The sequence below is a fragment of the Ovis aries genome, chromosome 11 (genome assembly GCF_016772045.2).
Source record: "Ovis aries strain OAR_USU_Benz2616 breed Rambouillet chromosome 11, ARS-UI_Ramb_v3.0, whole genome shotgun sequence".
NCBI classification, from domain to species: domain Eukaryota; kingdom Metazoa; phylum Chordata; class Mammalia; order Artiodactyla; family Bovidae; genus Ovis; species Ovis aries.
The window spans coordinates 41,055,872-41,080,433 of NC_056064.1; the positions used below are offsets into that span (position 1 = coordinate 41,055,872).

Genomic DNA, 24,562 nt, shown 5'->3' on the forward strand with positions numbered 1-24,562 from the left:
TTATCTTTTAGTTGTCAGGCTTTACACAGGATATTTCGTTACAAAAGAATTCATTATATATAAACATGTTTGGAATTATTAAGCCTTCAATAATATGGATCCAAGACACTCTGTTGGGTAGTAAGAGAACTTGACAGATAACTCCTTATTTTTTCCTGTGTATGCTTGAATGAGACACATGCATTAAAAAGAGATTGGCAATAGTTGAAAGAAGGGCTTCCCAATAGCTCAGCTGGGAAAAAATCCGCCTGCAATGTGGGAGACCTGGATTCAATTCCTGGGTTGGGAAGATCCCCTGGAGAAGCGAACAATTACCCATGCCTGTATTCTAACCAGGATAATTCCATGCACTGTATAGTCCATGGGGTCACAAAGAGCTGGACATGACTGAGCGACTTTCATTTTCAAAAGAATGACAGTTATTTTTTTAAGTCTTTATTTTTTAATTGGAGGATAATTCCTTTACAAGGTTGTGTAGCTTTCTGCAGTACAACAATATGATTCAGCCATAAGTATATATATATCCTCTCCCTCTGATCTGCCCTCCCACTCCAATCACATCCCACCCCTCTCGGTTGTGATAGAGCATAGGACTGAGCTTCCTATGTTATTTTTAACTGAAGAACTAAAATCGACATATATAGTATGTGGAAAAGTCCCACACATCTTCAATAAAAGGTGAGGAATAATAATATTTATCATTTGGGAAATATTTACTATTCGTTAGTCTAAACTCACTAGACACTGTGCTGAGTTCACTGAGCATTGTGCTGAATACCTTATATTTGTTTTGAATCTTTAATGCAGCATAGAATATAGTGTGTTTTCTTATTACTTCTTTAAGCAATAGGCCAAAGAAGCATAGAAACGTTAACAGAAAAAAAAAAACAAACCGCTTCTGTAACATTAAACAGAAGTTAAGCTGTTTTAGGACAGCTGAGGAAGGGGTGAAAAATAAAGCTTGCAAGGCTTTGCTGAAGCTGCTTCATTCCATGTTTCATCTTTGTCGTTATCTCTGCAAACTCCTATTCCTCTCTCAAAACCCAGGATTCCCCTGTATGCTTCCTCCGAATGATTAACTACCCTGTACAAATACAATTTGTCCCTGCATTGTGCTCTGAATTTTGCACTCTCTGCAATGCAGACACCCTGAGGGCATAAACTATAAAATTTAATTTTGTTTCTGGGACAGAGCACATTAGTGACAAATGTTTGTCGAGTGAATGAAGGCTTTTGGATAAATTAAGGGTATGTAATAGTCCTTTAAAAAAATATGTCTGTTTTGCCTGGTGGAGAAAAGTGGGAGAAACATTCCAAACAAAAGGATCATGGTTACAGGACACCGTGGATACATATACTGTATTAACACAGAAACAGACATGATAGAAAGGAGGTGAATACATATATATTGGTACTGGTTCTCTTCACTTCCAGACATCCCAATTTAGCTCTCTTTTGTGAGAATTAGCCACCATCCCTGGTTTAAAAGTATATATTGAGACAAAGATGTGAGTGCAAGTAGTTTACTTTGGGGGGCGATTCCAGGAAGTACACCTGAGGAAGTGGGAAAGCAAGGCAGGGATGAAAGAAAAACCCATACGTCTATAATAATGCTGTTACACTGTGGGTAACTGGGGAATAAATCTGGCGACATACCTGAGGCTGGGGGCTATTAGCCGCCATGACTGTATGTCTAGAAAATCCCACAGAATCAACTGAATATTATTGTCAACAGTGAAGTTGGCTGATATAGAAAACTGATGGATTTCCTACGCATTTAGCAGGATTTCCTCATAAAATGTAATGGGAAAATGAATTCACAGATCTGAGCAATAAATATAAAAATATGTAAATAATTCTGTAAAATAATATACTTACCTGGTATTGGAGGAATGTATTAACATTTCTTGAAGGCCAAAAAATATTTGAGTAAACATCACAACAAAAAAATGTATAACTAAAGCTTGTTAGTGAATAAAGACATAAATGTCATGCAAATGCATTCAGTAAGAATGTATCTACGTTTTAAAACTAGGTTTTGAATGGGATTGCCAAAGCCTAATGATAGGAAACTAAATTTTGACCACATTCTTCTGTGTTATTTAAATTTTTTGAAAAGCCTTGTGTTTATGTATAAGTGACATAAAACCTTTAGAAAAGAATATATGTAATTTAGATAAAATTCACAGTTCTCTCTACAGATTCAGTTTCATAAGCCTTCTATGTTTATGTTTAAGCTCGTACATATTATACACTAAAAGATGAAAACTACATTTCAGGCAGTCTTTCCAGCTCTCAGATTAATTATTGTGAAATACCAGTTGCTTTGGGGGACTGTTTGAGTTCCCTAGGAAGCAGACCCAGAGATTGAAATATGCACACAGGATGTTTATTGAGAAGTGCTCGTGAGATTAGCAGTTCTAGAAGGAAAGAGAAGGGAAGTGAGCAGAAGTGGACAGCTGGAGAAATCAATCTAGGAAAAAGTTTCAGTGGACATCTAAGCATGGCATTGGAAAGGTCCCTTTTTTCTCTTGGACATAAAATCACACGTTCCAGCAATATCTAGGAACTGTCACAAGTCTGTTTCAATCATTTATATCCCCTGCTTGGCACTGAAGGTAGCCCCTCTATAAGGCAGAATAAACTGAATATTCTGAATAATAATAATAAATCAAATCTATTGAAGCTCTGGGTACAAAAATAAAACAGAACTCCACTGTATATCTAGGGGCTTCCATTGTGGCTCAGAAGATAAAGAATCCGTCAGCAATGCAGGAGACCTGGGTTCGACCCCTGGGGCAGGAAGATCCCCTGGAGAACGGAATGGCAACCCATTCCAGTATTCTTGCCTGCAGAATTCTGTGGACAGAGGAGCCTGCTGGGCTACAATCCACGGGGTTGCATAGAGTTAGAGCCAGCTGAGTGACTAATATTTTCACTGTGTATGTGGACAAAGGACTCATGGCATGGACCCGAAGCAGAAAATATATAGACTTTACTAAACTATCTATCCACTGCTTTTATGGGTGGAAAAAACCCTGAAAGGTGGTGTTGTTAAAAATCATGAATTGTGTTCATTCTTTCCAAAACGTTCCTCCTGTCATTATATTCATAGATGCTTTATCACTACAGTTTCACCCTTTTGCCCCAGAAAGACTAGAACATGATTATTTATCTATTTTCTTAACATAACTAATAGTGATCAGTGTTATTTGACCTCTCTTGAAGGTTGATTAATTTGTGCTGTTTGGCAGTACAGGCAGAATACAATTACTTTGGAATGAAATGTAAATACTTAAAAAAGAGAGTAACAATCAAATTCAATTTCAGTGTCACTAGGAGGACGTTTATTTAGGTTCTTGGAAATAACAAGACATAAGAAAATCTTTAACAAAGAGTACACCAAAAAATCTTAATTGGATTTCCATGTCAGAGAGAGAAAAATCGGTGGCCCCACAAGTGATGGAGACAATTCCTAAAGCATGAAGAACGTATGTCCTAAAAAAATAGGGAAGAGTGTTGGGAGAACGTAATTTTCTTGAACATTCTGAGTGGTCTCATTTAGAAGGGAGGGATTTGGACAGAAGTTGAATATGGGCTCAGTATGCCTGATGTTTGCTTATGAAATTCAAGGGATCAGTTCTCTAGAACCCTCCACATTTTAAAAAGAGCTCTGCAATTGTGGGGAGGGAGGAAATGAGGAAGCAGTATGTTCAAAGCAGAGATTCAGCAGCAAGAGGAGGGACAGCACACGGGGCGGGGGCAGGTGGAGATGACACAGGTGGGGCGATAGCAAGTGGTATGGCAGGAGACCCGGCCACACACTGGGCGCAGGCAGCAGCTCGGGCGGCAGCAGCTGGAGCCACAGCAAGAGGGGCGGCAGCAGCTGGAGATGCGGGGGCAGCTGGGCTGGCAGCACACAGACTGGCAGCACCGGGGCCTGCAGCTGGAGATGCAGCATGTAGGCCTGCAGCAGCTGGAGCCACAGCTGGACCCACAGCTGGAGGGGCGGTAGCAGCTAGAGATGCAGCAGGTAGGGGGAGGGCAGGTGGGCTGGCAGCACACAGGCTGGCAGCACTGGGGCCTGCAGCAGCTGGAGATGCAGCCGGTAGGCCTATAGCAGCTGGAACCACAGCTGGAAACACAGCAGGAGGGGCGGGAGCAGCTAGAGATGCAGCAGGTGGGGCGAGGGCAGGTGGGCTGGCAGCAGATGGGGCGGCAGCAGCTGGACACACCACAGCTGGGGCGGTAGCAGGTGGTCCTGCGGCAGGTGGTCTGGCAGCAGCTGGGGGAGCAGCAGGTCTCCTGGCAGAGACTTCGGCCGCAGCTCTGGTCAGAGCAGACGGAGCCACAACAGGAGCTGACCATGGTGTCAGAGGGTGGAGGTTCTGGGTGAGTTTCCAGGAGAGTGAGTTTCTTGAGTCTGAGACTCTTCTTGGCCCGCGGTCCCTTTATACCCTGCTGAAGAGCTGCTACCATGACATCATTATTTCCTTGTTATTGTTTAACCCCCTAGGAAAATTGATCATTTAATTACATAATTGTGTGTTTCTCATGCAGTAGTCCAAAATGGAGAAAACAATACCTTTCCTTTTCCTGGTAAGTGCCTGTGTGTCCAATTGAAAGCCCTGTCCCAGTTCTTCCTTTGGGTATCACCTTTTCTACTGATTGGTTCAATGTCTCACAAAGCTTTTATCATCTGAATCTAGCATCTTTTTTTTTGAATGTGATATTCTCTTTTATCACTGCTCTCTGAACTTCAGAGAGAAAAGTTTCTTATACAGCTCATGCATATTTTGTTGTCGAGGGTGAGGGGAACAAGTGCTGGTCAGGTGAAACACTGGAAAGGAATTAGAAAGAAAAGATGTTTGGGGAGGGTGTCCCACAAATAATATGGATGAATGTGATCCTAAGTGGGCGTTTTGGATGGTCAGGAAGATAGGTAGACTACAAGGAATTTTCAACTTCTGGGTCTGATTTCACACCACTGTCTCAAGCACTTAACAATACTCATAGCTTTTAAATAGAAGAAACACATTTTTGCTGTATGTCTCCCAGGCTAGGCAATCAGAATGGGTTGTTTTGATTTATCTTTTAGTTGTCAGACACGTACACAGGTATTTCATTACAGAAGCATTCGTTAATTACAAACATGTTTGGCATTATTAAGCCTTCAAAAATATGGATCCAAGAATTCTGTTGGGTATAAGAGAACTTGACTCCTCATCTTTTTCCTGTAGATGCTCGTATGAGACACGTATAAGAAACAGTTTGGCAATAGTTAAACTAAGGTCTTCCCTGATAGCTCAGCTGGGAAAGAATCCGCCTGCAACGTGGGAGACCTGGGTTCAAACCCTGGGTTGGGAAGATCCCCAGGAGAAGGGAAAGGCCCCTCATTCCAGTATTCTGACCTGGAGAACTCCATGGACTGTATCGTCCATTGGGTCGCAAAGAGCTGAACTCAACTGAGTGACTTTCATTTTCAAAAGAATGGCAGTTATTTAAGTCTTTATTTTTTAAATGGAGGATAATTCCTTTACAAGATTGAGTAGGTTTCTGCAGTACAACAATGTGATTCAGCCATAAGTATATATATATATATGTCCCCTCCATCTGAGCTGCCCTCAAACACCAATCCTATCTCACCCCCTAGGTTGTCATAGAGCACCAGACTGAGTTTCCTATGCTATTTTTAAATGAAGAACTAAAATCAACATACATAGTATGTGGATAAGTTTAATACATCTTCAATAAAAGGTGAGGAATAATGATACTTATCATTTGTAGAGTATTTACTGTGGATTATGCTAAATTTACCAGGCATTGTGCTGAGTTAACTGAGCATTGTGCTGAATATCTTATCTTTGTTTTGAATCTTACTACAGCATATAGTATAGTGTGTATTCTTACTCCTTCTTTAAGAAATAGTCTAAGGAAGCATAGAAACATTAAGAGGAGCAGAAAAAAAATCTGTAAGATTAAACAGCAGTTAAGGCAATAGCACCCCACTCCAGTATTCCTGCCTGGCAAATCCCATGGACGTAGGAGCCTGGTAGGCTGCAGTCCATGGGATTGCTGAGGGCCGGACACGACTTCACTTTCGCTTTTCAGTTTCATGCATTGGAGAAGGAAATGGCAACCCACTCCAGTGTTCTTGCCTGGAGAATCCCAGGGATGGAGGAGCCTGGTGGGCTGCCGTCTCTGGGATCGCACAGGGTCGGACACGACTTATGTGACTTAGCAGCAGCAGCAGCAGCAAGCTGTTTTAGGACAGCTGAGGAAGAGGTGGAAATAGAGCTTGTAAGCCTTTGCTGAAGCCATTTCATCTTCCTGGGATGTTTCATCTTTATCATTATCATTATCTTTGCAAACTACTATTTGTCTGTCAATACAGAGAAATACTCTTCCCTATTTTTTTAGGACATATGTTTTTCATGCTTTAGGAATTGTCTCCATCACTTGTGGGGCCACCGATTTTATCTCTCTGACATGGAAATCCAATTAAGATATTTGGGTGTACTCTTTGTACAGCAAATTCAGGTTTCCCTGAATGCTTCCTCCCAATGACTAACTACCCTGTACAAATACAATTTGTCCCTGCATTGTGCTCCAAATTTTGCTCTCTCTGCTGTCCTACAGTTACCTTCTATCATTCCACTATGGCAATGCAGACCACCCTGAGGGCATGAACTATAAAATTTAATTGTGTTACTGGGATAGAGCCCATTAGTGACAAATGTTTATCGAGCAAATGAAGGCTTTTGTATGACTTATGGGTAGGTAATGGAACTTTAAAAATTATTCCTCATTTGCCTGGTAGTGAAAAGTGGGAGAAGCATTCCAAACAAAGGGATCATGGTTACATTTGAGGAAAACCATATTTGTTTATGTGGCAAACAGCGTGTCACCGGATAAAACACACTAGTGGAAGTTCAAATTTGATCCATAAAATGGAACTTACTTATAGGACACCATACATATGCTGTATTAACACAGAAACGGATATGATAGAAAGGAGGTGAATACAAATGCTGAAACTAGTTCTCTTCACTTCCAGACATCCCAGTTTAGCTCTCTTTTTTGAGAAGTAACCACCACCACTGGTTTACTATCAATCAAAAAAAAAAAAAATTTGCTGAACATCTGTTTTCTGTTTCAGTTGCACTCAAAATAGATACTGAAACATAAATGTGAGTGCAAGTAATTCACTTGGGGGGGTGGGCTTGGGGATTCTGGGAAGTACACATGAGGAAATGAGAAAGCAAGGCAGGAATGAAAGGGAAACCCTTAAGTCAGGGTTAATAATGCGGTTACCACTGTGGGTAACTGAGGAATGAATCTGGGGACATACCTGAGGCTGGGGGCTATTTACCGCCATGATTACATGTCTAGAAAATCCCAAAGAATCTTATTATCTGAGTTATCTGATCCAAATATTTATTCAGATAATATTATCTGAATATTATTGTTAACAGTGAAGTTGACTGGCTTAGAACACTGATAGATTTTTTATGCACTTAGCAATATTTCTTCATAAAATCTAATCTGAAAAATGTATTCACAATTCTCAACAATAAATATTAAATATATATTAACAAATCTGTCAAATAATATACTTACCAAGTATTGGAGGAATGTATCAACATCGCCTGAAGGCAAAACAATAATATTTGAATAAATTTCAGAAAGAAATGTACAAGTAAACCTGGGTTTGTGAATAAAGATATAGATGTTATACAAATATGTTCAATAAGAATGTATCTCCATTTGTAAAAACTGGTTTTGAATGGGATTGGCAAAGACTAAATGATGAGCAACTCATTTTGATCACATTGTTTGTGTTATTCATTTTTTTTTTAAAGCATGTGTCTGTGTATAAGTGATATAAAATCCTTAGAAAAGAATAAATGTACTTTAGATAAAATTCACAGTCCTCTCTACAGATTTATTTCCATAAGTTTTCTCAGAGTATGATTAAGCTTCTACTTACTATACACCTAAAGATGAAAACTACATTTCAGTCAGTCTTCCCAGGTCTCAAATTAACTATAGTGGATTACAAATTGCTTTTGGGGACTGTTTGAGTTTCCTAGGAAGCAGACCTCGGTATGAAAATTAGCAAAAGGATATTTATCAAGAAGTGTATTTGGGATTAGTACTTCTAGGAGGAAAGGGAAGGGAAGTGAGCAGAAGTGGACAGCTGGGGAAATTAAGCTGGGATAGAGTTTCAGTGGACATCTAAGCATGGCACTGGAAAGGTCCTTTTTACTGTTCGACATAAACTCACAGTCACCAGGAATACCTAGAAACTGTCACCAGGTCCGTTTCATTGCTTTATATCACCTGCGTGGCACTGAAGGTAGCCCCACTATGTTGCTGCTGCTGCTAAGTCGCTTCAGTCACATCCGACTCTGTGTGACCCCATAGACGGCAGCCCCCTAGGCTCCTCCATCCCTGGGATTCTCCAGGCAAGAATACTGGAGTGGGTTGCCATTTCCTTCTCCAGTGCATGAAAGTGAAAAGTGAAAGTGAAGTCGCTCAAGTCGTGCCCAACTCTTAGCGACCCCATGGATCGCAGCCTACCAGGCTCCTCCATCCATGGGGTTTTCCAGGCAAGAGTACTGGAGTGGGTTGCCATTGCCTTCTCCCACTATAAGGCAGAATAAACTGAATATTCTGAATAATAATAATAATAAACCAAACCTACTGAAGCTCTGGCTACCAGAATAAAGCAAAACTCCACTGTATACTTGTAGGGGCTTCCATGGTGGCTCAGAAGATTAAGAATCTGCCCGCAGTGCAAGAGACCTGGGTTCAATTCCTGGGGCAGAACGATCCCCTGGAGAACGGAATGGCAACCCACTCCAGTACTCTTGCCTGCAGAATTCCGTGGACAGAGCAGCCTGGTGGGCTACAATCCACGGAGTTGCATAGAGTTGGACACGGCTGAGTGACTAATATTTTCACTGTGTATGTGGACGAAGGACTCATTGCATGTGACCCGAAGTAGAAAATGCATAGACTTAACTCAACTATCTATGCGATGCTTTTATAGGTGAAAAAACCCTGGAAGCTGGTGTTGTTAAAAATGATGCATTGTGTTCAATCTTTCCAAATCTTTCCTCCTGTTAATATATTCAGAGATGCTCTATCACTTCAGTTTCACCCCTTTCCCCCATAAAGACTAGAGAATGATTGATATACCTATTTCCTTGACATTACTAGGCAGTGGTCAACGTCACTTGACCTCCTCTTGAAGGCTGATTATTTGTGCTGTTTGGCAGGTGCAGGCAAAATTCAATTACTTTGGATCAATATGTAAATCCTTTAAAAAACGAGAGAAAGTAACAATCAGATTCAATTTTCAGTACCAGTAGGAAGACGTTTATTTAGGTTCATGGAAATAACAAGATATAACTAAATCTTTACCAAAGAGTACAGCAAAAAAATCTTAATTGGATTTCCATATCAGAGAGATAAAAATCAAGTGGCCATACCAGTAATGGAGACAAATTCCTTAAGTATGAAAAAGAGATGTCCTGAAGAAAGAGGGAAGAGTGTTGGGAGAATGTAATTTTTGGGTAGATTCTGAGTGATTTCATTTAGAAGTGGGGAAGTTTGGAGAGAAGTTAGATCAAGGGCTCAGTATGTCTGATGTTTGCTTATGAAATTCAATGGACCGGCTCTCTTAAACCCTCCACATTTTATTTTATTTTTTATTATTTTATTTATTTATTTTTAAATTTTACTTTATTTTGCTTTACAATACTGTACTGGTTTTGCGTACATCAACGTGAATCCGCCATGGGTGTACATGAGTTCCCAATCCTGAACCCCCCTCCCACCTCCCTCCCCATACCATCTCTCTGGGTCATTCCAGTGCACCAGCCCCAAGCATCTTGTATCCTGCATTGAACCTAGAGTGGCAATTCGCTTCTTAAATGTTCAAAGCAGAGATTCAGCAGCAAGAGGAGGGACAGCTCACGGGGCGGGGGCAGGTGGAGATGACACAGGTGGGGCGATAGCAAGTGGTGTGGCAGGAGACCCGGCCACACACTGGGCGCAGGCAGCAGCTCGGGCGGCAGCAGCTGGAGCCACAGCAAGAGGGGCGGCAGCAGCTGGAGATGCGGGGGCAGCTGGGCTGGCAGCACACAGACTGGCAACACCGGGGCCTACAGCTGGAGATGCTGCAGGTAGGCCTGCAGCAGCTGGAGCCACAGCTGGACCCACAGCTGGAGGGGCGGTAGCAGCTAGAGATGCAGCAGGTGGGGCGAGGGCAGGTGGGCTGGCAGCACACAGGCTGGCAGCACTGGGGCCTACAGCTGGAGATGCAGCTGGTAGGCCTGTAGCAGCTGGAACCACAGCTGGAAACACAGCAGGAGGGGCGGGAGCAGCTAGAGATGCAGCAGGTGGGGCGAGGGCAGGTGGGTTGGCAGCAGACGGGGCGGCAGCAGCTGGACACACCGCAGCTGGGGCGGTAGCAGGTGGTCCTGCAGCAGGTGGTCTGGCAGCAGCTGGGGCGGCAGCAGGTCTCCTGGCAGAGACTTCGGCCGCAGCTCTGGTCAGAGCAGACGGAGCCACAACAGGAGCTGACCATGGTGTCAGAGGGTGGAGGTTCTGGGTGAGTTTCCAGGAAATTGAGTTTCTTGAGTCTGAGAGTCTTCTCAGCCCACAGACCCCCTTATACCCTGCTGAAGAGCTGCTATCATGACATCATTATTTCCTTGTTATTGTTTACCCTCCTAGGAAAATTCATCATTTAATTACATAATTGTGTGTTTCTCATTCAGTATTCGAAAATGGAGAAAACAATACCATTCCTTTTCCTGGTAAGCACCTGTGTGTCCAATTGAGAGCCCTGTCCCAGTTCTCCTGTTGTGGGTGTCACCTTTGCTCCTGGTGGGTTCAATACTTACAAAGCATTAGTCATATGACTCCAACACTTATTTTTCGAATGTGATATTCTCTCCTATCACTGCTCTCTGAACTTCAGAGAGAAAAAGTTTCTTATATGACTCATGTATATTTTGCTGTCAAGGGTGAGGGGAACAAGTGCTGGCGAGGTTAAACACTGGAAACAAATTAGAAAACAAGTTGTTTGGGGGAAGGACATCCCACAAATAATATGGATGAATGTGATCCTCTGTGGGCCTCTTGAATGGTAACCATGAGGAAGTTACAAATTCTGTGCCTGATTTCACGCCACTGTCTCAAGCACTTAGCAGTACTCACAGCTTTTAAATGGAAGAAACACATTTTTGCTTTATGCCTCCCAGGTCAGGCAACCAGAACGGGATATTTTGATTTATCTTTTAGCTGTCAGACATGTATACAGGAAATTTCATTACAAAAGCATTCATTATATATAAAAATGTTTGGAATTAATAAGGCTTCAACTGAGCAAAAACATTCTGTTGGGTAGTAAGAGAACTTGACATGGAACTGTTCATCTTCTTCCTGTAGATGGTTGAATGAGACACATGCCTAAGAAACAGTTTGGCAAAAGCTAAAAGAAGGGCTTCCCCGATAGCTCATCTGGGAAAGAATCTACCTGCAATATGGGAGACCTGGGTTTGATCCCTGGGTTGGGAAGATCCCCTGGAGAAGGGAATGGCCCCCCCATTTCAGTATTTTGACCTGGAGAATTCCATGGACTGTATAGTCCATTGGGTCGCAAAGAGCTAGACATGAATGTGCAACTTTCATTTTCAAAAGAAAGGCAGTTATTTTTTAAGCCTTATTTTTTAGATGGAGGATAATTCCTTTACAAGGTTGTGTAGCTTTCTGCAGTACAACAATGTGATTCAGCCTTAACTATATATATATCCTTTCCCTCTGATACGCCCTCCCACCCCAACCTCGTTTCACCCCTCTAGGTTGTCTTAGAGTACCGGGCTGAGTTTCCTAGGCTATTTTTAAATGAAGAACTAAAATCAACATATATAGTACGTGGATAAGTTTCACACATCTTTAGTAAATGGTGAGGAATAATGACATTTATCATTTATAGAGTATTTGCTATGCATTATGCTAAATTTACCAGGCATTGTGCTGAGTTCACTGAGCATTGTGCTGAATATCTTTTATTTGTATTGAATCTTTAATGCAGCTATGATATAGTATGTATTCTTACTACTTATTTAAGCAATAGGCCAAGAAGCATAGAAACATTAAGAGGGGGAAAAAATTCTGTAAGATTAAACAGAAGTTAAGCTGTTTTAGGATAGCTGAAGAAGAGGTGGAAAATAAAGCTTGCAAGCCTTTGCTGAAGCATCTTCCTGGAATGTTTCATTTTTGGCGTTATCTTTGCAAACTACTACTCCTCTCTCAAAACCCCAGGTTTCCCCTGAATGCTTCCTCCCAATGAATAACTACCCTGTTCAAATATAATTTGTCCTTGCATTTTGCTCTGAATTTTGCACTCTCTGCTGTACCACAGTTACTTTCTGTCATTCCACTATTGTGATGCAGACACCCTGAAGGCATGAACTATAAAATTTGATTTTGTTACTGAGACAGAGCACATTAGTGACAAATGTTTGTCGAGTGAACGAAGGCTTTTGGATGACTTAATGGTATGTCATGTTCCTTTAAAAAATATGTATGTTTTCCTGGTCAAGAAAAGTGGGAGAAATATTCCAAACAAAGGGATCATGGTTACACTTGAGGGAAAGCACATTTGTTTATGTGAAAAGCAACGTGTCACTCGATAAAACACATTTGTGCAAGTTCAACCTTGATTCATAGAATGGAACCTACTTGTAGGACACCATGGATACATGTGGTATAGTAACGCAGAAACAGATATGATAGAAAGAAGGTGAACATAAGTGTTGACACTTCTCAGCAATTCCAGATATCACAATTTAGATCTCTTTTGTGAGAATTAACCAGGCTTCCCTGGTGGCTCAGACGGTAAAGCGTCTGCCTACAATGCAGGAGACCCGGGTTCGATTCCTGGGTCGGGAAGATCCCCTGGAGAAGGAAATGGCAATCCACTCCAGCACTCTTGCCTGGAAAATCCCATGGACGGAGCAGCCTGATAGGCTACAGTCCATGGGGTCGCAAAGAGTCGGATACGACTGAGCACTTCACTCACTGGTCTAATATCAATCAGCTAAAAATATTTGCTGAACATCCATTGTCTTTGTTTGAATTTCACCCAAAGTTGATATTGAGACAAAGATGTGAGTGCGAGTAGTTCACTTTGCGGAGCGATTCTGGGAAGTACAGATGAGGAAGTGGAAACGAAGGCAGGAAAGAGAGAAAAACCTAAACGTCTGAGTTAATAATGCGGTCACCACCGTGGGTAACTGGGGAATGAATCTGGGGACATCCTGAGGCTGGGGCTCTTAGCTGCCATGATTGTACATCAGGAAATCCCACAGAATCAACTGAATATTATTGTTAACAGTGAACTTGGCTGATATAGAAAACTGAAGGATTTCCCATGCATTTAGCAAGATTTCTTCATAAAATGTAGTGGGAAAAATGAATTCAAAGACCTGTGCAATAAATATAAAAAATATGTAAACAAATCTGTGAAATAATATACTTATCTGGTATTGGAGGAATGTATTCACATTTCCTGAAGGCCAAAATATAATATTGAATAAACATCAGAACAAAAAAATGTACAACTAAAGTTGGGTTAATGAATAAAGACAAACGTCATACAAATGCATCCAGTAAGAATGTATCTCTGTTTGTGAAAATAGGTTTTGAATGGGATTGGCAAAGACCAATAACAGGACATTCATTCATTTCTGAACACATTCTTTTGTGTTATATAAATTTTTTTAACTAAAGCTGATATTGGTGTATAAGTGACATAAAATCCTTAGAAAAGAATATGTGTACTTTAAATAAAATTCACAGTTCTCTCTACAGATTCAGTTCCGTAAGTTTTCCAAGTTTATGTTTAAGCTCCAACTTTTTATACACTGTAAAATGAAAACTACATTTCAGTCAGTCTATCCAACTCTCAAATTAACTGTTGTGAATTACAAATTGCTTTTGGGGACTGTATGAGTTCCCTAGGAAGCAGACCCAGAGATGAAAAATAGCAAACAGGATGTTTATTGAGAAGTGTTCTTGGATTAGCACTTCTAGAAGGAAAGGGAAGGGAAATGAGCAGAAGTGGACAGGAGAAATCAAGCTGGGATAGAGTTTCAGTAGACATCTAAGCATGGCACTGGAAAGGTCCCTTCTTTGTCTTGGACATAAAATCACAGTCACCAGCAATACCTAGGAAGTGTCACCAGGTCTCTTTCATTGCTTTATACCACCGGCCTGGCATTGAAGGTAGCCCCACTATAAGGCAGAATAAACTGAATATTCTGAATAATAATAATAAACCAAATCTACTGAAGCTCTGGCTACAAAAATAAAGCAGAACTCCAGTGAATATGCAGAGGCTTCCATGGGGACTCAGAAGATAAGGAATCTGCCCACAGTGCAGGAGGCCTGGGTTCAATCCTTGGGGCAGAAATATCCACGGAGAACGGAATGGCAACCCACTCCAGTATTCTTGCCTGCAGAATTCCGTGGATAGAGCAGCCTGCTGGGCTACAATCTTTGGGGTCACATAGAGTTGGACACAGCTGAGTGACTAACATTTTCACTGTGTATGCCGATGAAGGACTCATTGCATGTGACCCTAAGTAGAAAATGCATAGACTTTACTAAACTATCTGTGTGATGCTTTTATAGGTTAAAAAACCCTGAAAGGTGGTGGTGTTAAAAACCATGAATTGTGTTCAATCTCCAAATCTTTTCTCCTGTAATTATGTTCATAGATGCCCTATCACTTCAGTTTCAGCCCTTTCCCCCATAAAGACTAGAAAATGATTGATTTATCTATTTTCTAGACATAACTAAGACGTGATCAATGTCTTTTGACCTCTCTTGAAGGTCGATTAATGTGTGTTGTTTGGAAGGTACAGGCAAAATATTTTGGATCAAAATAGAAATCCTTACAAAAAAGAAAGAGTAACAATCAGATTCAATTCTCAGTACTGGTAGGAGGAGGTTTATTTTGGTTCATGGAAATAAGAAGACATAAGAAAATCTTTAACAAAGAGTACTCAAAAAAATATTCATTGGAATTCCATGTTAGAGAGATAAAAATCAGTGGCCCCAAAAGTGATGGAGACAAATTCCTTAAGTATGAAAAATAGATGTGCTGAAGAAAAAGGGAAGAGTGTTGGGAGAATGTAATTTCCTATGAGATTCTGAGTGATCTAATTTAGAAAGGAAGGGAGTTTGGACAGAAGTTAGAACGTGGGCTCGGTATGTCTGGTGTTTGCTTATGAAGTTCAAGGGATCAGTCCTCTTGAACCCTCCAATTTTAAAAAGAAGCTCTGCAACTGTGGGGAGGGAGGAAATGAGGAAGCAGTATGTTCAAAGCAGAGATTCAGCAGCAAGAGGAGGGACAGCACACGGGGCGGGGGCAGGTGGAGATGACACAGGTGGGGCGATAGCAAGCGGTGCGGCAGGAGACCCGGCCACACACTGGGCGCAGGCAGCAGCTCGGGCGGCAGCAGCTGGAGCCACAGCAAGAGGGGCGGCAGCAGCTGGAGATGCGGGGGCAGCTGGGCTGGCAGCACACAGACTGGCAACACTGGGGCCTGCAGCAGCTGGAGATGCAGCCGGTAGGCCTGCAGCAGCTGGAGCCACAGCTGGACCCACAGCTGGAGGGGCGGTAGCAGCTAGAGATACAGCAGGTGGGGCGAGGGCAGGTGGGCTGGCAGCACACAGGCTGGCAGCACTGGGGCCTGCAGCAGCTGGAGATGCAGCAGGTAGGCCTGTAGCAGCTGGAACCACAGCTGGAAACACAGCAGGAGGGGCGGGAGCAGCTAGAGATGCAGCAGGTGGGCTGGCAGCAGATGGGGCGGCAGCAGCTGGACACACCACAGCTGGGGCGATAGCAGGTGGTCCTACAGCAGGTGGTCTGGCAGCAGCTGGGCCGGCAGCAGGTCTCCTGGCAGAGACTTCGGCCGCAGCTCTGGTCAGAGCAGACGGAGCCACAACAGGAGCTGACCATGGTGTCAGAGGGTGGAGGTTCTGAGTGATTTTCCAGGAAAGTGAGCTTCTTGAGTCTGAGTCTCCTCGGCCCACAGCCCCCTTTATACCCTGCTGAAGAGCTGCTATCATTGCCATCATTATTTCCTTGTTATTGTTTACCCTCTTAGGAAAATTGATCATTTGATTACATAATTTGTGTTTATCGTGCAGTATTCCAATTTGGAGAAAATAACAGTTTTCCTTTTTCTGATATGTTTGTTTGTGTCCAGTATAAAGATCTATCCCAATACTTTCTAGTGGGTGTCAGTTTTGCTCCTGGTGTGTTCAATGTCTTAACAAAGCATTAGTCATGTGGCTCTGAAATTATCTTTGAGTGTGATATTTTCTCCTATCACTGCTGTCTGAACATCAGAGAGAAAAGTTTCTTTTACGGCTCATGTATATTTTATTGTCAAGGGTGAGGGGGAAATGTGCTGATAAGGTAAAGCATTGGGAAGGATATGGAAAGAAAGATGTTTGTGGGGAGGTTGTCCCACAAATAATATGGATGACTGTGATACTCTGCAAGCATTTTGATGGTCAGGAAGATAGTTAGACCACAACAAATGTTCAAATTCTGTGTCTGTTTGGGTCTACTGTGTTAGAAGCACTCTCTAAGTGTTAGAAGCACTTAGCTATAGTCACAGCTTTTAAGTAGATGAAACACATTTTTACTGTGTCTCCCAGGCTTGGCAACATGAATGGGATGTTTTGATTATCTTTAATTTGTCAAACTTGTACACAGGATATTTCATTACAAAAGCATTCATTATATATAAACATGTTTGGAATTATTAAGTCTTCAAAAATATGGATCCAAGGCATTCTATTGGGTAGTAAGAGAACTTAACAGATAACTCCTCTTCTTTTTCCTGTAGATGCTTGAATGAGACACATGTGTAAGAAATAGTTTGGCAACAGCTAAAAGAAGGGCTTCCCCGATAGCTCAGCTGGTAAAGAATCTGCCTACAATGTCAGAGACCTGGGTTTGATCCCTGGCTTCGGAAGATCCCCTGAAGAAGGGAGCAGCTACCCATTGCAGTATTCTGACATAGAGAATTCCATGTCCCTGGGGTTGCAAAGAGCTGGACATGACTGAGCGACTTTCATTTTCAAAAGAATGACAGTTATTATTTTAAGTCTCTTTTTTAAATTGGAGGATAATTCTTTTACAAGGTTTTGTAGCTTTCTGCAGTACAACAATATGATTCAGCCTTAAGTATATATATGCCCCCTCCCTCTGATCTGCCCTCCACCCCAATCGCATCCCACTCCCTAGGTTTTCATAGAGCACCAGACTGAGCTTCCTATGTTATTTTGACTGAAGAACTAAAATCAACATATATAGTATGGAATATGTTCCATGCATCTTCAATAAAATCCGAGGAATAATGATATTTATCATTATATTTACTATGCATTATGCTAAATTCACTAGGCATTATGCTGAGTTCACTAAGCATTGTGCTGAATATCTTATATTTGTTTTGAATCTTTAATACAGCATATAATACAGTGTATATTCTTAATACTTCTTTAAGCAATAGGCCAAAGAAGCATAGAACTGTTGAGGAAAAAAGAAAAAAAACTTGTGTAAGATTAAACAGAAGTCAAGCTGTTTTAGGACAGCTAAGGAAGAGGTGGAAAATAAAGCTTGCAAGCCTTTGCTGAAGCCGTTTCATCTTCCTGGAATGTTTCATCTTTGTCGTTATCTTTGCAAACTATATTCCTCTATCAATACCCCAGGTTTCCCCTGATGCTTCCTCCCAGTGATTAACTACCCTGTTCAAATACAATTTGTCCCTGCATTGTGCTCCGAATTTTGCACTCTCTGCTGTACCACAGTTACTTTGTGTCATTTCAGTTCTGGGATGCAGATACCCTGAAGGCATGAACTATACAATTTAATTGTGTCACTGAGACAGAGCACATTAGTGACGAATGTTTGTCGAGTGAATGAAGGCTCTCGGATGACTTACAGGTATGTAATGGTCCTTTAAAAAAATGTTTGTTTTGCTTGGTGGAGAAAAGTGGAAGAAACATTCCAAACAAAGGGATCATGGTTACACTTGAGGAAAACCACATTTGCTCATGTGGCAAGCAACGTGTCACCTGATAGAACACATTTGCGGAAGTTCAAATGTGATCCATAGCGTGGAACTTACCTATAGGACACCATGGATACATATGCTGTATTAAGACAGAAACAGATGTGATAGGAAAGAGGTGAACACATATGTTGACACTGGTTCTCTTCACTTGCAGACATCCCAATTTAGCCCTCTTTTGTGAGAAGAAACCACCATCACTGGTTTAATATCAATCAGCTAAAAATATTAGCTGAACATCTATTGTCGTTGTTTGCGTTGCACCCAAAGTAGTTACTGAGTCAAAGATGTGAGTGTAAGTAGCTCACTTGGGAGTAGGGGAGAATTCTGGGGAGTACACATGAGGAAGTGGGAAAGCAAAGCAGGAATGCAAGAAAAACCGGGAAGTCTGGCTTCATAATACGGTTATCACCTAGAGGACTGGGGAATGAATATGGGCCATACCTGAGGCTGGGGGCTATTCTCACCCATGATATGTCTAAAGAATCCCAAGAATTCCCTGAATATTACTGTTAACAGAGGAGTTGGCTGACTTAGAAAACTGATAGATTTGCAAGATTTCTTCATAAAAACTGATGGGAAACATGTATTCACAGTTCTCAACAATAAATATAAAAAATACATAAACAAATCTGTCAAATAATATACTTACCAGGTATTGGAGGAATGTATTAACAATTCCTGAAGGCCAAAAAATAATATTTGAACAAACATCAGAACAAAAAAATGTACAACTAAAGCTGGGTTTGTGAGTAAAGACAAATGTGATACAGATGCATTCAATAAGAATGTATCTCTCTTTGTATAAATAGATTTTCAATGGGATTGGGAAAAACTAAATAATAGGAAACTCACTTCTGAACACATACTTTTGCATTATTTAAATTATTATTATTATTATTTTATTTTTTTACTTTACAATACTGTATTAGTTTTGCCATACCTTGACATTAATAAGTGACATAAAATCCTTAGAAAAGAATAAATAGATAAAATTCACAGTTCTCTCTACAGATTCATTTCCATAAGTTTTCTACATTTATGTTTAAGCTCCTACTTATATACGCTAAAGATGAAAATTACATTTCAGTCAGTCTTTCCAGCTCTCAAATTAACTCTTGTGAATTACAAATTGCTTTTGGGGACAGTATGAGTACCCTAGGAAGAAGACCCAAAGATGAAAATTTGCAAACAGGATGGATGTTTGTCAAGAAGTGCTCTTGGAATTAGTACTTCTAGAAGGAAAGGGAAGGGAAGTGAGCAGAAGTGGACAGCTGGAGAAATCAAGCTGGGATAGTTTCAGTGGACGTCTAAGCATGGCACTGGAAAGGTCCCTTTTTTGTCTTGAACGTAAAATCACAGTCTCCAGGAATACCTAGGAAGTGTCACCAGATCTGTTTCATTGCTTTATACCACCTGCCTGGCACTGAAGGTAGCCCCTCTATAAGGCAAAATAAACTGAATATTCTGAATAATAAGAATAATAATAATAAACCAAATATCTACCAGAATAAAGCAGAACTCCCCTGTATATGTAGGGGCTTTCAGGGTGGCTCAGAAGATAAAGAATCTGCCCTCAATGCAAGAGACCTGGGTTCAACCCTTGGGGCAGAAAGATCCCCCAGAGAATGGAATGGCAACCCACTCCAGTATTCTTGCCTGCAGAATTAGGTGGACAGAGGAACCTGGTGGGCTACAATCCATGGGGTCGCAAAGAGTTGGAAACGGCTGAGTGAGAAACATTTTCACTCTGTATATGGATGAAGGAATCATTGCATGTGACCCTAAGTAGAAAATACACAGACTTTACTAAACTGTCTGTGCAATGCTTTTATAGGTAAAAAAACAAACAAACAAACAAAAATTTTGTTCTATATTTTCAAGCAATATTATATGGTACATCAGGATCATCTTCATAGGGAAATGTCCCTGTATTATTATTTTTTATTTTTACTTTATTTTACTTTACAATACTGTATTGGATCCCTGATAACAGTGAATAAAATACTCTCAAACACAATTTATTTAAGAATAAAGCTTTTATAAAAGTGAAAAAAAAAAACAAAAAAACCCTGAATGCTGGTGCTCTTTAAAATCATGAATTGTGTTAAATCTTTTCAAAACTTTCCTCCTGTCATTATAGTCATGATGCTCTATCACTTCAGTTTCACCCCTTTCCCCCATAAAGACTAGAAAATGATTAGTTTATCTATTTTCTAGACATAACTAGGAAGTGATCAATGTCTTTGACCTCTGTTGAAGGTCGATTAATGTGTTTTATTTGGAAGGTGCAGGCAAAATACAATTACTTTGAATTGAAATGTGAATCTTTAAAAAAAAGAAAGAGAGTAACAATCAGATTCAATTCTCAGTACTGGTAGGAGGAGGTTTATTTTGGTTCATGGAAATAAGAAGACATAAGAAAATCTTTAACAAAGAGTACTCAGAAAGTCTTCATTGGAATTCTGTGTTAGAGAGAGAAAAATCAGTGGCCCCAGAAGTGATGGAGACAAATTCCTCAAGTATGAAAACCAGATGTGCTAAAGAAAAAGCGAGGAGTGTTTGCGATATTGTAATTTCCTAGGACATTCTAAGTGATCTCATTTAGAAGGGAGGGAGTTTGGACAGAAGTTAGAACATGGACTCAGTATGTCTGGTGTTTGCTTATGAAGTTCAAGGGATCATTTCTTTTGAACCCTCCACATGTTAAAAAGCTCTGCAATTGTGGGGAGGGAGGAAATGAGGAAGCAGTATGTTCAAAGCAGAGATTCAGCAGCAAGAGGAGGGACAGCACACGGGGCGGGGGCAGGTGGAGATGACACAGGTGGGGCGATAGCAAGTGGTGTGGCAGGAGACCCGGCCGCACACTGGGCGCAGGCAGCAGCTCGGGCGGCAGCAGCTGGAGCCACAGCAAGAGGGGCGGCAGCAGCTGGAGATGCGGGGGCAGCTGGGCTGGCAGCACACAGACTGGCAACACCGGGGCCTGCAGCAGCTGGAGATGCAGCAGGTAGGCCTGTAGCAGCTGGAGCCACAGCTGGACCCACAGCTGGAGGGGCGGTAGCAGCTAGAGAAGCAGCAGGTGGGGCGAGGGCAGGTGGGCTGGCAGCACACAGGCTGGCAGCACTGGGGCCTGCAGCAGCTGGAGATGCAGCCGGTAGGCCTATAGCAGCTGGAACCACAGCTGGAAACACAGCAGGAGGGGCGGGAGCAGCTAGAGATGCAGCAGGTGGGACGAGGGCAGGTGGGCTGGCAGCAGGCGGGGCGGCAGCAGCTGGACACACCGCAGCTGGGGTGGTAGCAGGTGGTCCTGCAGCAGGTGGTCTGGCAGCAGCTGGGGCGGCAGCAAGTCTCCTGGCAGAGACTTCGGCTGCAGCTCTGGTCAGAGCAGACGGAGCCACAACAGGAGCTGACCATGGTGTCAGAGGGTGGAGGTTCTGGGTGAGTTTCCAGGAGAGTGAGTTTCTCGAGTCTGAGACTCTTCTTGGCCCGCGGCCCCTTTATACCCTGCAGAAGAGCTGCTATCATGACATCATTAGTTCCTCGTTGTTGTTTACCCTCCTAGGAAAATTGATCATTTAATTACATAATTGTTTATCATTCAGTATTTGAAAGTGGAGAAAATAGTTCTTTCCCTTTTCCTGGTATGCTCCTGTGTGTCCAATTGAAAGCCCTATCTCACTTCTTCCGTAGTGGGTGTCTCTGTTCCTCCTGCTGGGTTCAATGTCTTACAAAGCATTAGTCGTATGACTCTAACACTTTTTTTTAGAATGTGACATTCTCTCCTATCATTGCTCTCTGAACTTCAGAGAGAAAAATTTTCTTATATGGCTCATGTATATTTTGTTGTCAAGGACAAGGAGAAAAAGTGCTGGTCAGGTGAAACACTGGAAATGAATCAGAAAGAAAGATGTTTGGGGGGATGATGTCCCACAAATAATATGGACGACTGATATCCTATGTGGGCATCTTGGATGGTAAGGAAGATAGTTAGACCACAAGGAAGTTTCAAATTCTGTGTCTGATTTCATTCCACTGTTTCACTTAGCAATACTCACAACTTTTACATAGAAGAAAAATATTTTTGCTGTATGTCTCCCAGGCTTGGCAACAAGAATGGGATATTTTGATTTATCTTTTAGTTGTCAAACTTGTACACAGGATATTTCATTACAAAAGCATTCAGTAATTACAAACATGTTTGGAGTCATTAAGCCTCCAATAATATGGATCCAAGACATTCTGTTGGATAGTAAGAGAACCTGACCGATAACTCCTCATCTTTTTCCTGTAGATACTTGAATGAGACGCATGCATGAGAAACCGTCTGGCAATAGCTGAAAGAAGGGCTTTCCTGATAGCTCAGCTGGAAAGGAATCCGCCTGCAGTGTGGGAGACCTGGGTTTGATCTCTGGGTTGGGAAGGTCCCTGGAGAAGGAAACGGCTACCCATTCCAGTATTCTGACCTGGAGAATTCTATGGACTGTGTAGTCAATGGGATCACAAAGAGCTAGATTCGACTGAGTGACTTTCATTTTCGAAAGAATGACAGTTATTTTTTTAAGTCTTTATTTTTTAATTGGAGGATAATTCTTTTGCAAGGTTGTGTAGCTTTCTGCAGTACAACAATGTGATTGAGCCATAAGTATATATATGTCCCCTCCCTCTGATCCGCCCTCCCAACCCAATCCCATCCCACCCCTCTAGGTTTTCATAGAGCACCGGACTGAGCTTCCTATGTTTTTTTTTAACTGAAGAACTGAAATCAACATATACAGTATGTGGACAAGTTCCATACATCTTCAATAAAAGTGAGGGATAATGATATTTATCATTTGTAGAGTATTTACTGTGCATTTTGCTAAATTCACTAGGCACTATGCTGAGTTCACTAAGCATTGTGTTGAATATCTTATATTTGTTTTGAATCTTTAATACAGCATATAATATAGTGTGCATTCTTACTAGTTCTTTAAGCAGTAGGGAAGGAAGCATAGAAATGTTAAGAGGAAAAAGAAAAAAGACTCGTGTAAGATTAAACAGAAGTTAAGCTGTTTTAGGACAGCTAGGAAGAGGTGTAAAATAAAGCTTGTATGCCTTTGCTGAAGCTGTTTCATCTTCCTGGAACGTTTCATCTTTGTCGTTATCTCTGCAAACTCCTATTCCTCTGTCAATACCCCAGGTTTCCCATGACTGCTTCCCCCCAGTGAGTAACTGCCCCATTCAAATATAATTTGTCCCTGCATTGTGCTCTGAATTTTGCACTCTCTGCTGTACCACAGTTACTATCTATCATTCCACTTCTGCAATGCAGATCCCGTGAAGGCATGAACTATAAAATTTAACTTTGTTATTGAGACAGAGCACATTAGTGACAAATGTTTATCGAGTGAATGAAGGCTTTTGGATGACTTATGGGTATATAATGGTCCTTTAAAAAATAGTCTGTTTTGCCTGGTGGAGAAAAGTGGGAGAAACATTCCAAACAAAGGGATCATGGTTACACTTGAGGAAAACCACATTTGCTCATGTGGCAAGCAACGTGTCACCTGATAGAACACATTTATGGAAGTTCAAATTCGATCCATAAAATGGAATTTACTTATAGGACACCATGGACACATTTGTTGTATAAACACAGAAACAGATATGATAGAAAAGAGGTGAACACAAGTATTGACAATGGTTCTCTTCATTTCCAGACATCCCAAGTTAGCCCTCTTTTGTGAGAAGTAACCACCACGACTGGTTTAATGTTAATCAGCTAAAGTTGTTGGCTGAACATCCATTGTCTTTGTTTGAATTTCACCCAAAGTAGATATTGAGACTTTGCGGGGAGGTATCCTGGGAAGTACACATGAGGAAGTTGGAAAACAAGGCAGCAATGACGAAAAACCCTCAACTCTGAGTTAATTATGTGGTTACCAGTTACCACCAGGGTAACTGAGGAATGAATATGGGGACATACTGAGGCTGGAGGATATTAGCTACCATGACTGTATGTCTAGAAAATCCCGCAGAATCAGCTGAATATTATTGTTAACAGTGAAGTTGGCTGGCTTAGAAAATGGGTGGATTTCCTGTGCACTTAGCAATATTTCTTCATAAAATGTGACGGGAAACATGTATTCACAGTCCTTAATGAGAAATATAAAAAACACGTAAACAAATCTGTCAAATAATACACTTACTTGCTATTGGAGAAATGCATTAACATTGCCTGAATGCCAAAAATTATTATTTGAATAAACATCAGAACAAAATAATATTCAACTGGGTTAATGAATATTCAGCTAGGTTAATGAATAAAGACATAAATGTCATACAAATGCACTCAGTAAGAATGTATCTCTGTAAAAATAGGTTTTGAATGGGACTGGCAACTATTGATA

General features: G+C 41.4%; 3 protein-coding genes across 5 annotated transcripts; all 3 read right to left on the reverse strand.

Annotated features, from left to right (window-relative positions):
- Positions 1-3,333: 3,333 nt before the first annotated feature.
- Positions 3,334-10,636, reverse strand: LOC101114287 (keratin-associated protein 9-1-like). Its single transcript, XM_042256744.2, has 2 exons — positions 9,986-10,636; positions 3,334-4,458 (listed from the first exon to the last, which is right to left on the reverse strand). The coding sequence occupies exons 1-2, from the start codon at positions 10,595-10,597 to the stop codon at positions 3,727-3,729; spliced, it is 1,344 nt and encodes a 447-aa protein (XP_042112678.2). The 5' UTR covers positions 10,598-10,636; the 3' UTR covers positions 3,334-3,726.
- A 4,779-nt stretch (positions 10,637-15,415) lies between these two features.
- On the reverse strand, positions 15,416-16,102 carry LOC114116852 (keratin-associated protein 4-9-like). 3 transcript variants are annotated; one of them, XM_042256742.2, is made up of 2 exons: positions 15,909-16,102; positions 15,416-15,806 (listed from the first exon to the last, which is right to left on the reverse strand). In XM_042256742.2, the coding sequence occupies exons 1-2, from the start codon at positions 16,043-16,045 to the stop codon at positions 15,416-15,418; spliced, it is 528 nt and encodes a 175-aa protein (XP_042112676.1). In that variant the 5' UTR covers positions 16,046-16,102. The 3 variants fall into 3 exon arrangements, with proteins under 3 accessions (XP_042112676.1, XP_042112674.1, XP_060251586.1); XM_042256740.2 differs by having other exon boundaries at positions 15,879-16,102; XM_060395603.1 differs by having other exon boundaries at positions 15,416-16,102.
- A 4,443-nt stretch (positions 16,103-20,545) lies between these two features.
- Positions 20,546-21,644, reverse strand: LOC106991427 (keratin-associated protein 4-9-like). Its single transcript, XM_027974556.3, has one exon. The coding sequence runs from the start codon at positions 21,585-21,587 to the stop codon at positions 20,943-20,945; it is 645 nt and encodes a 214-aa protein (XP_027830357.2). The 5' UTR covers positions 21,588-21,644; the 3' UTR covers positions 20,546-20,942.
- Positions 21,645-24,562: the final 2,918 nt, after the last annotated feature.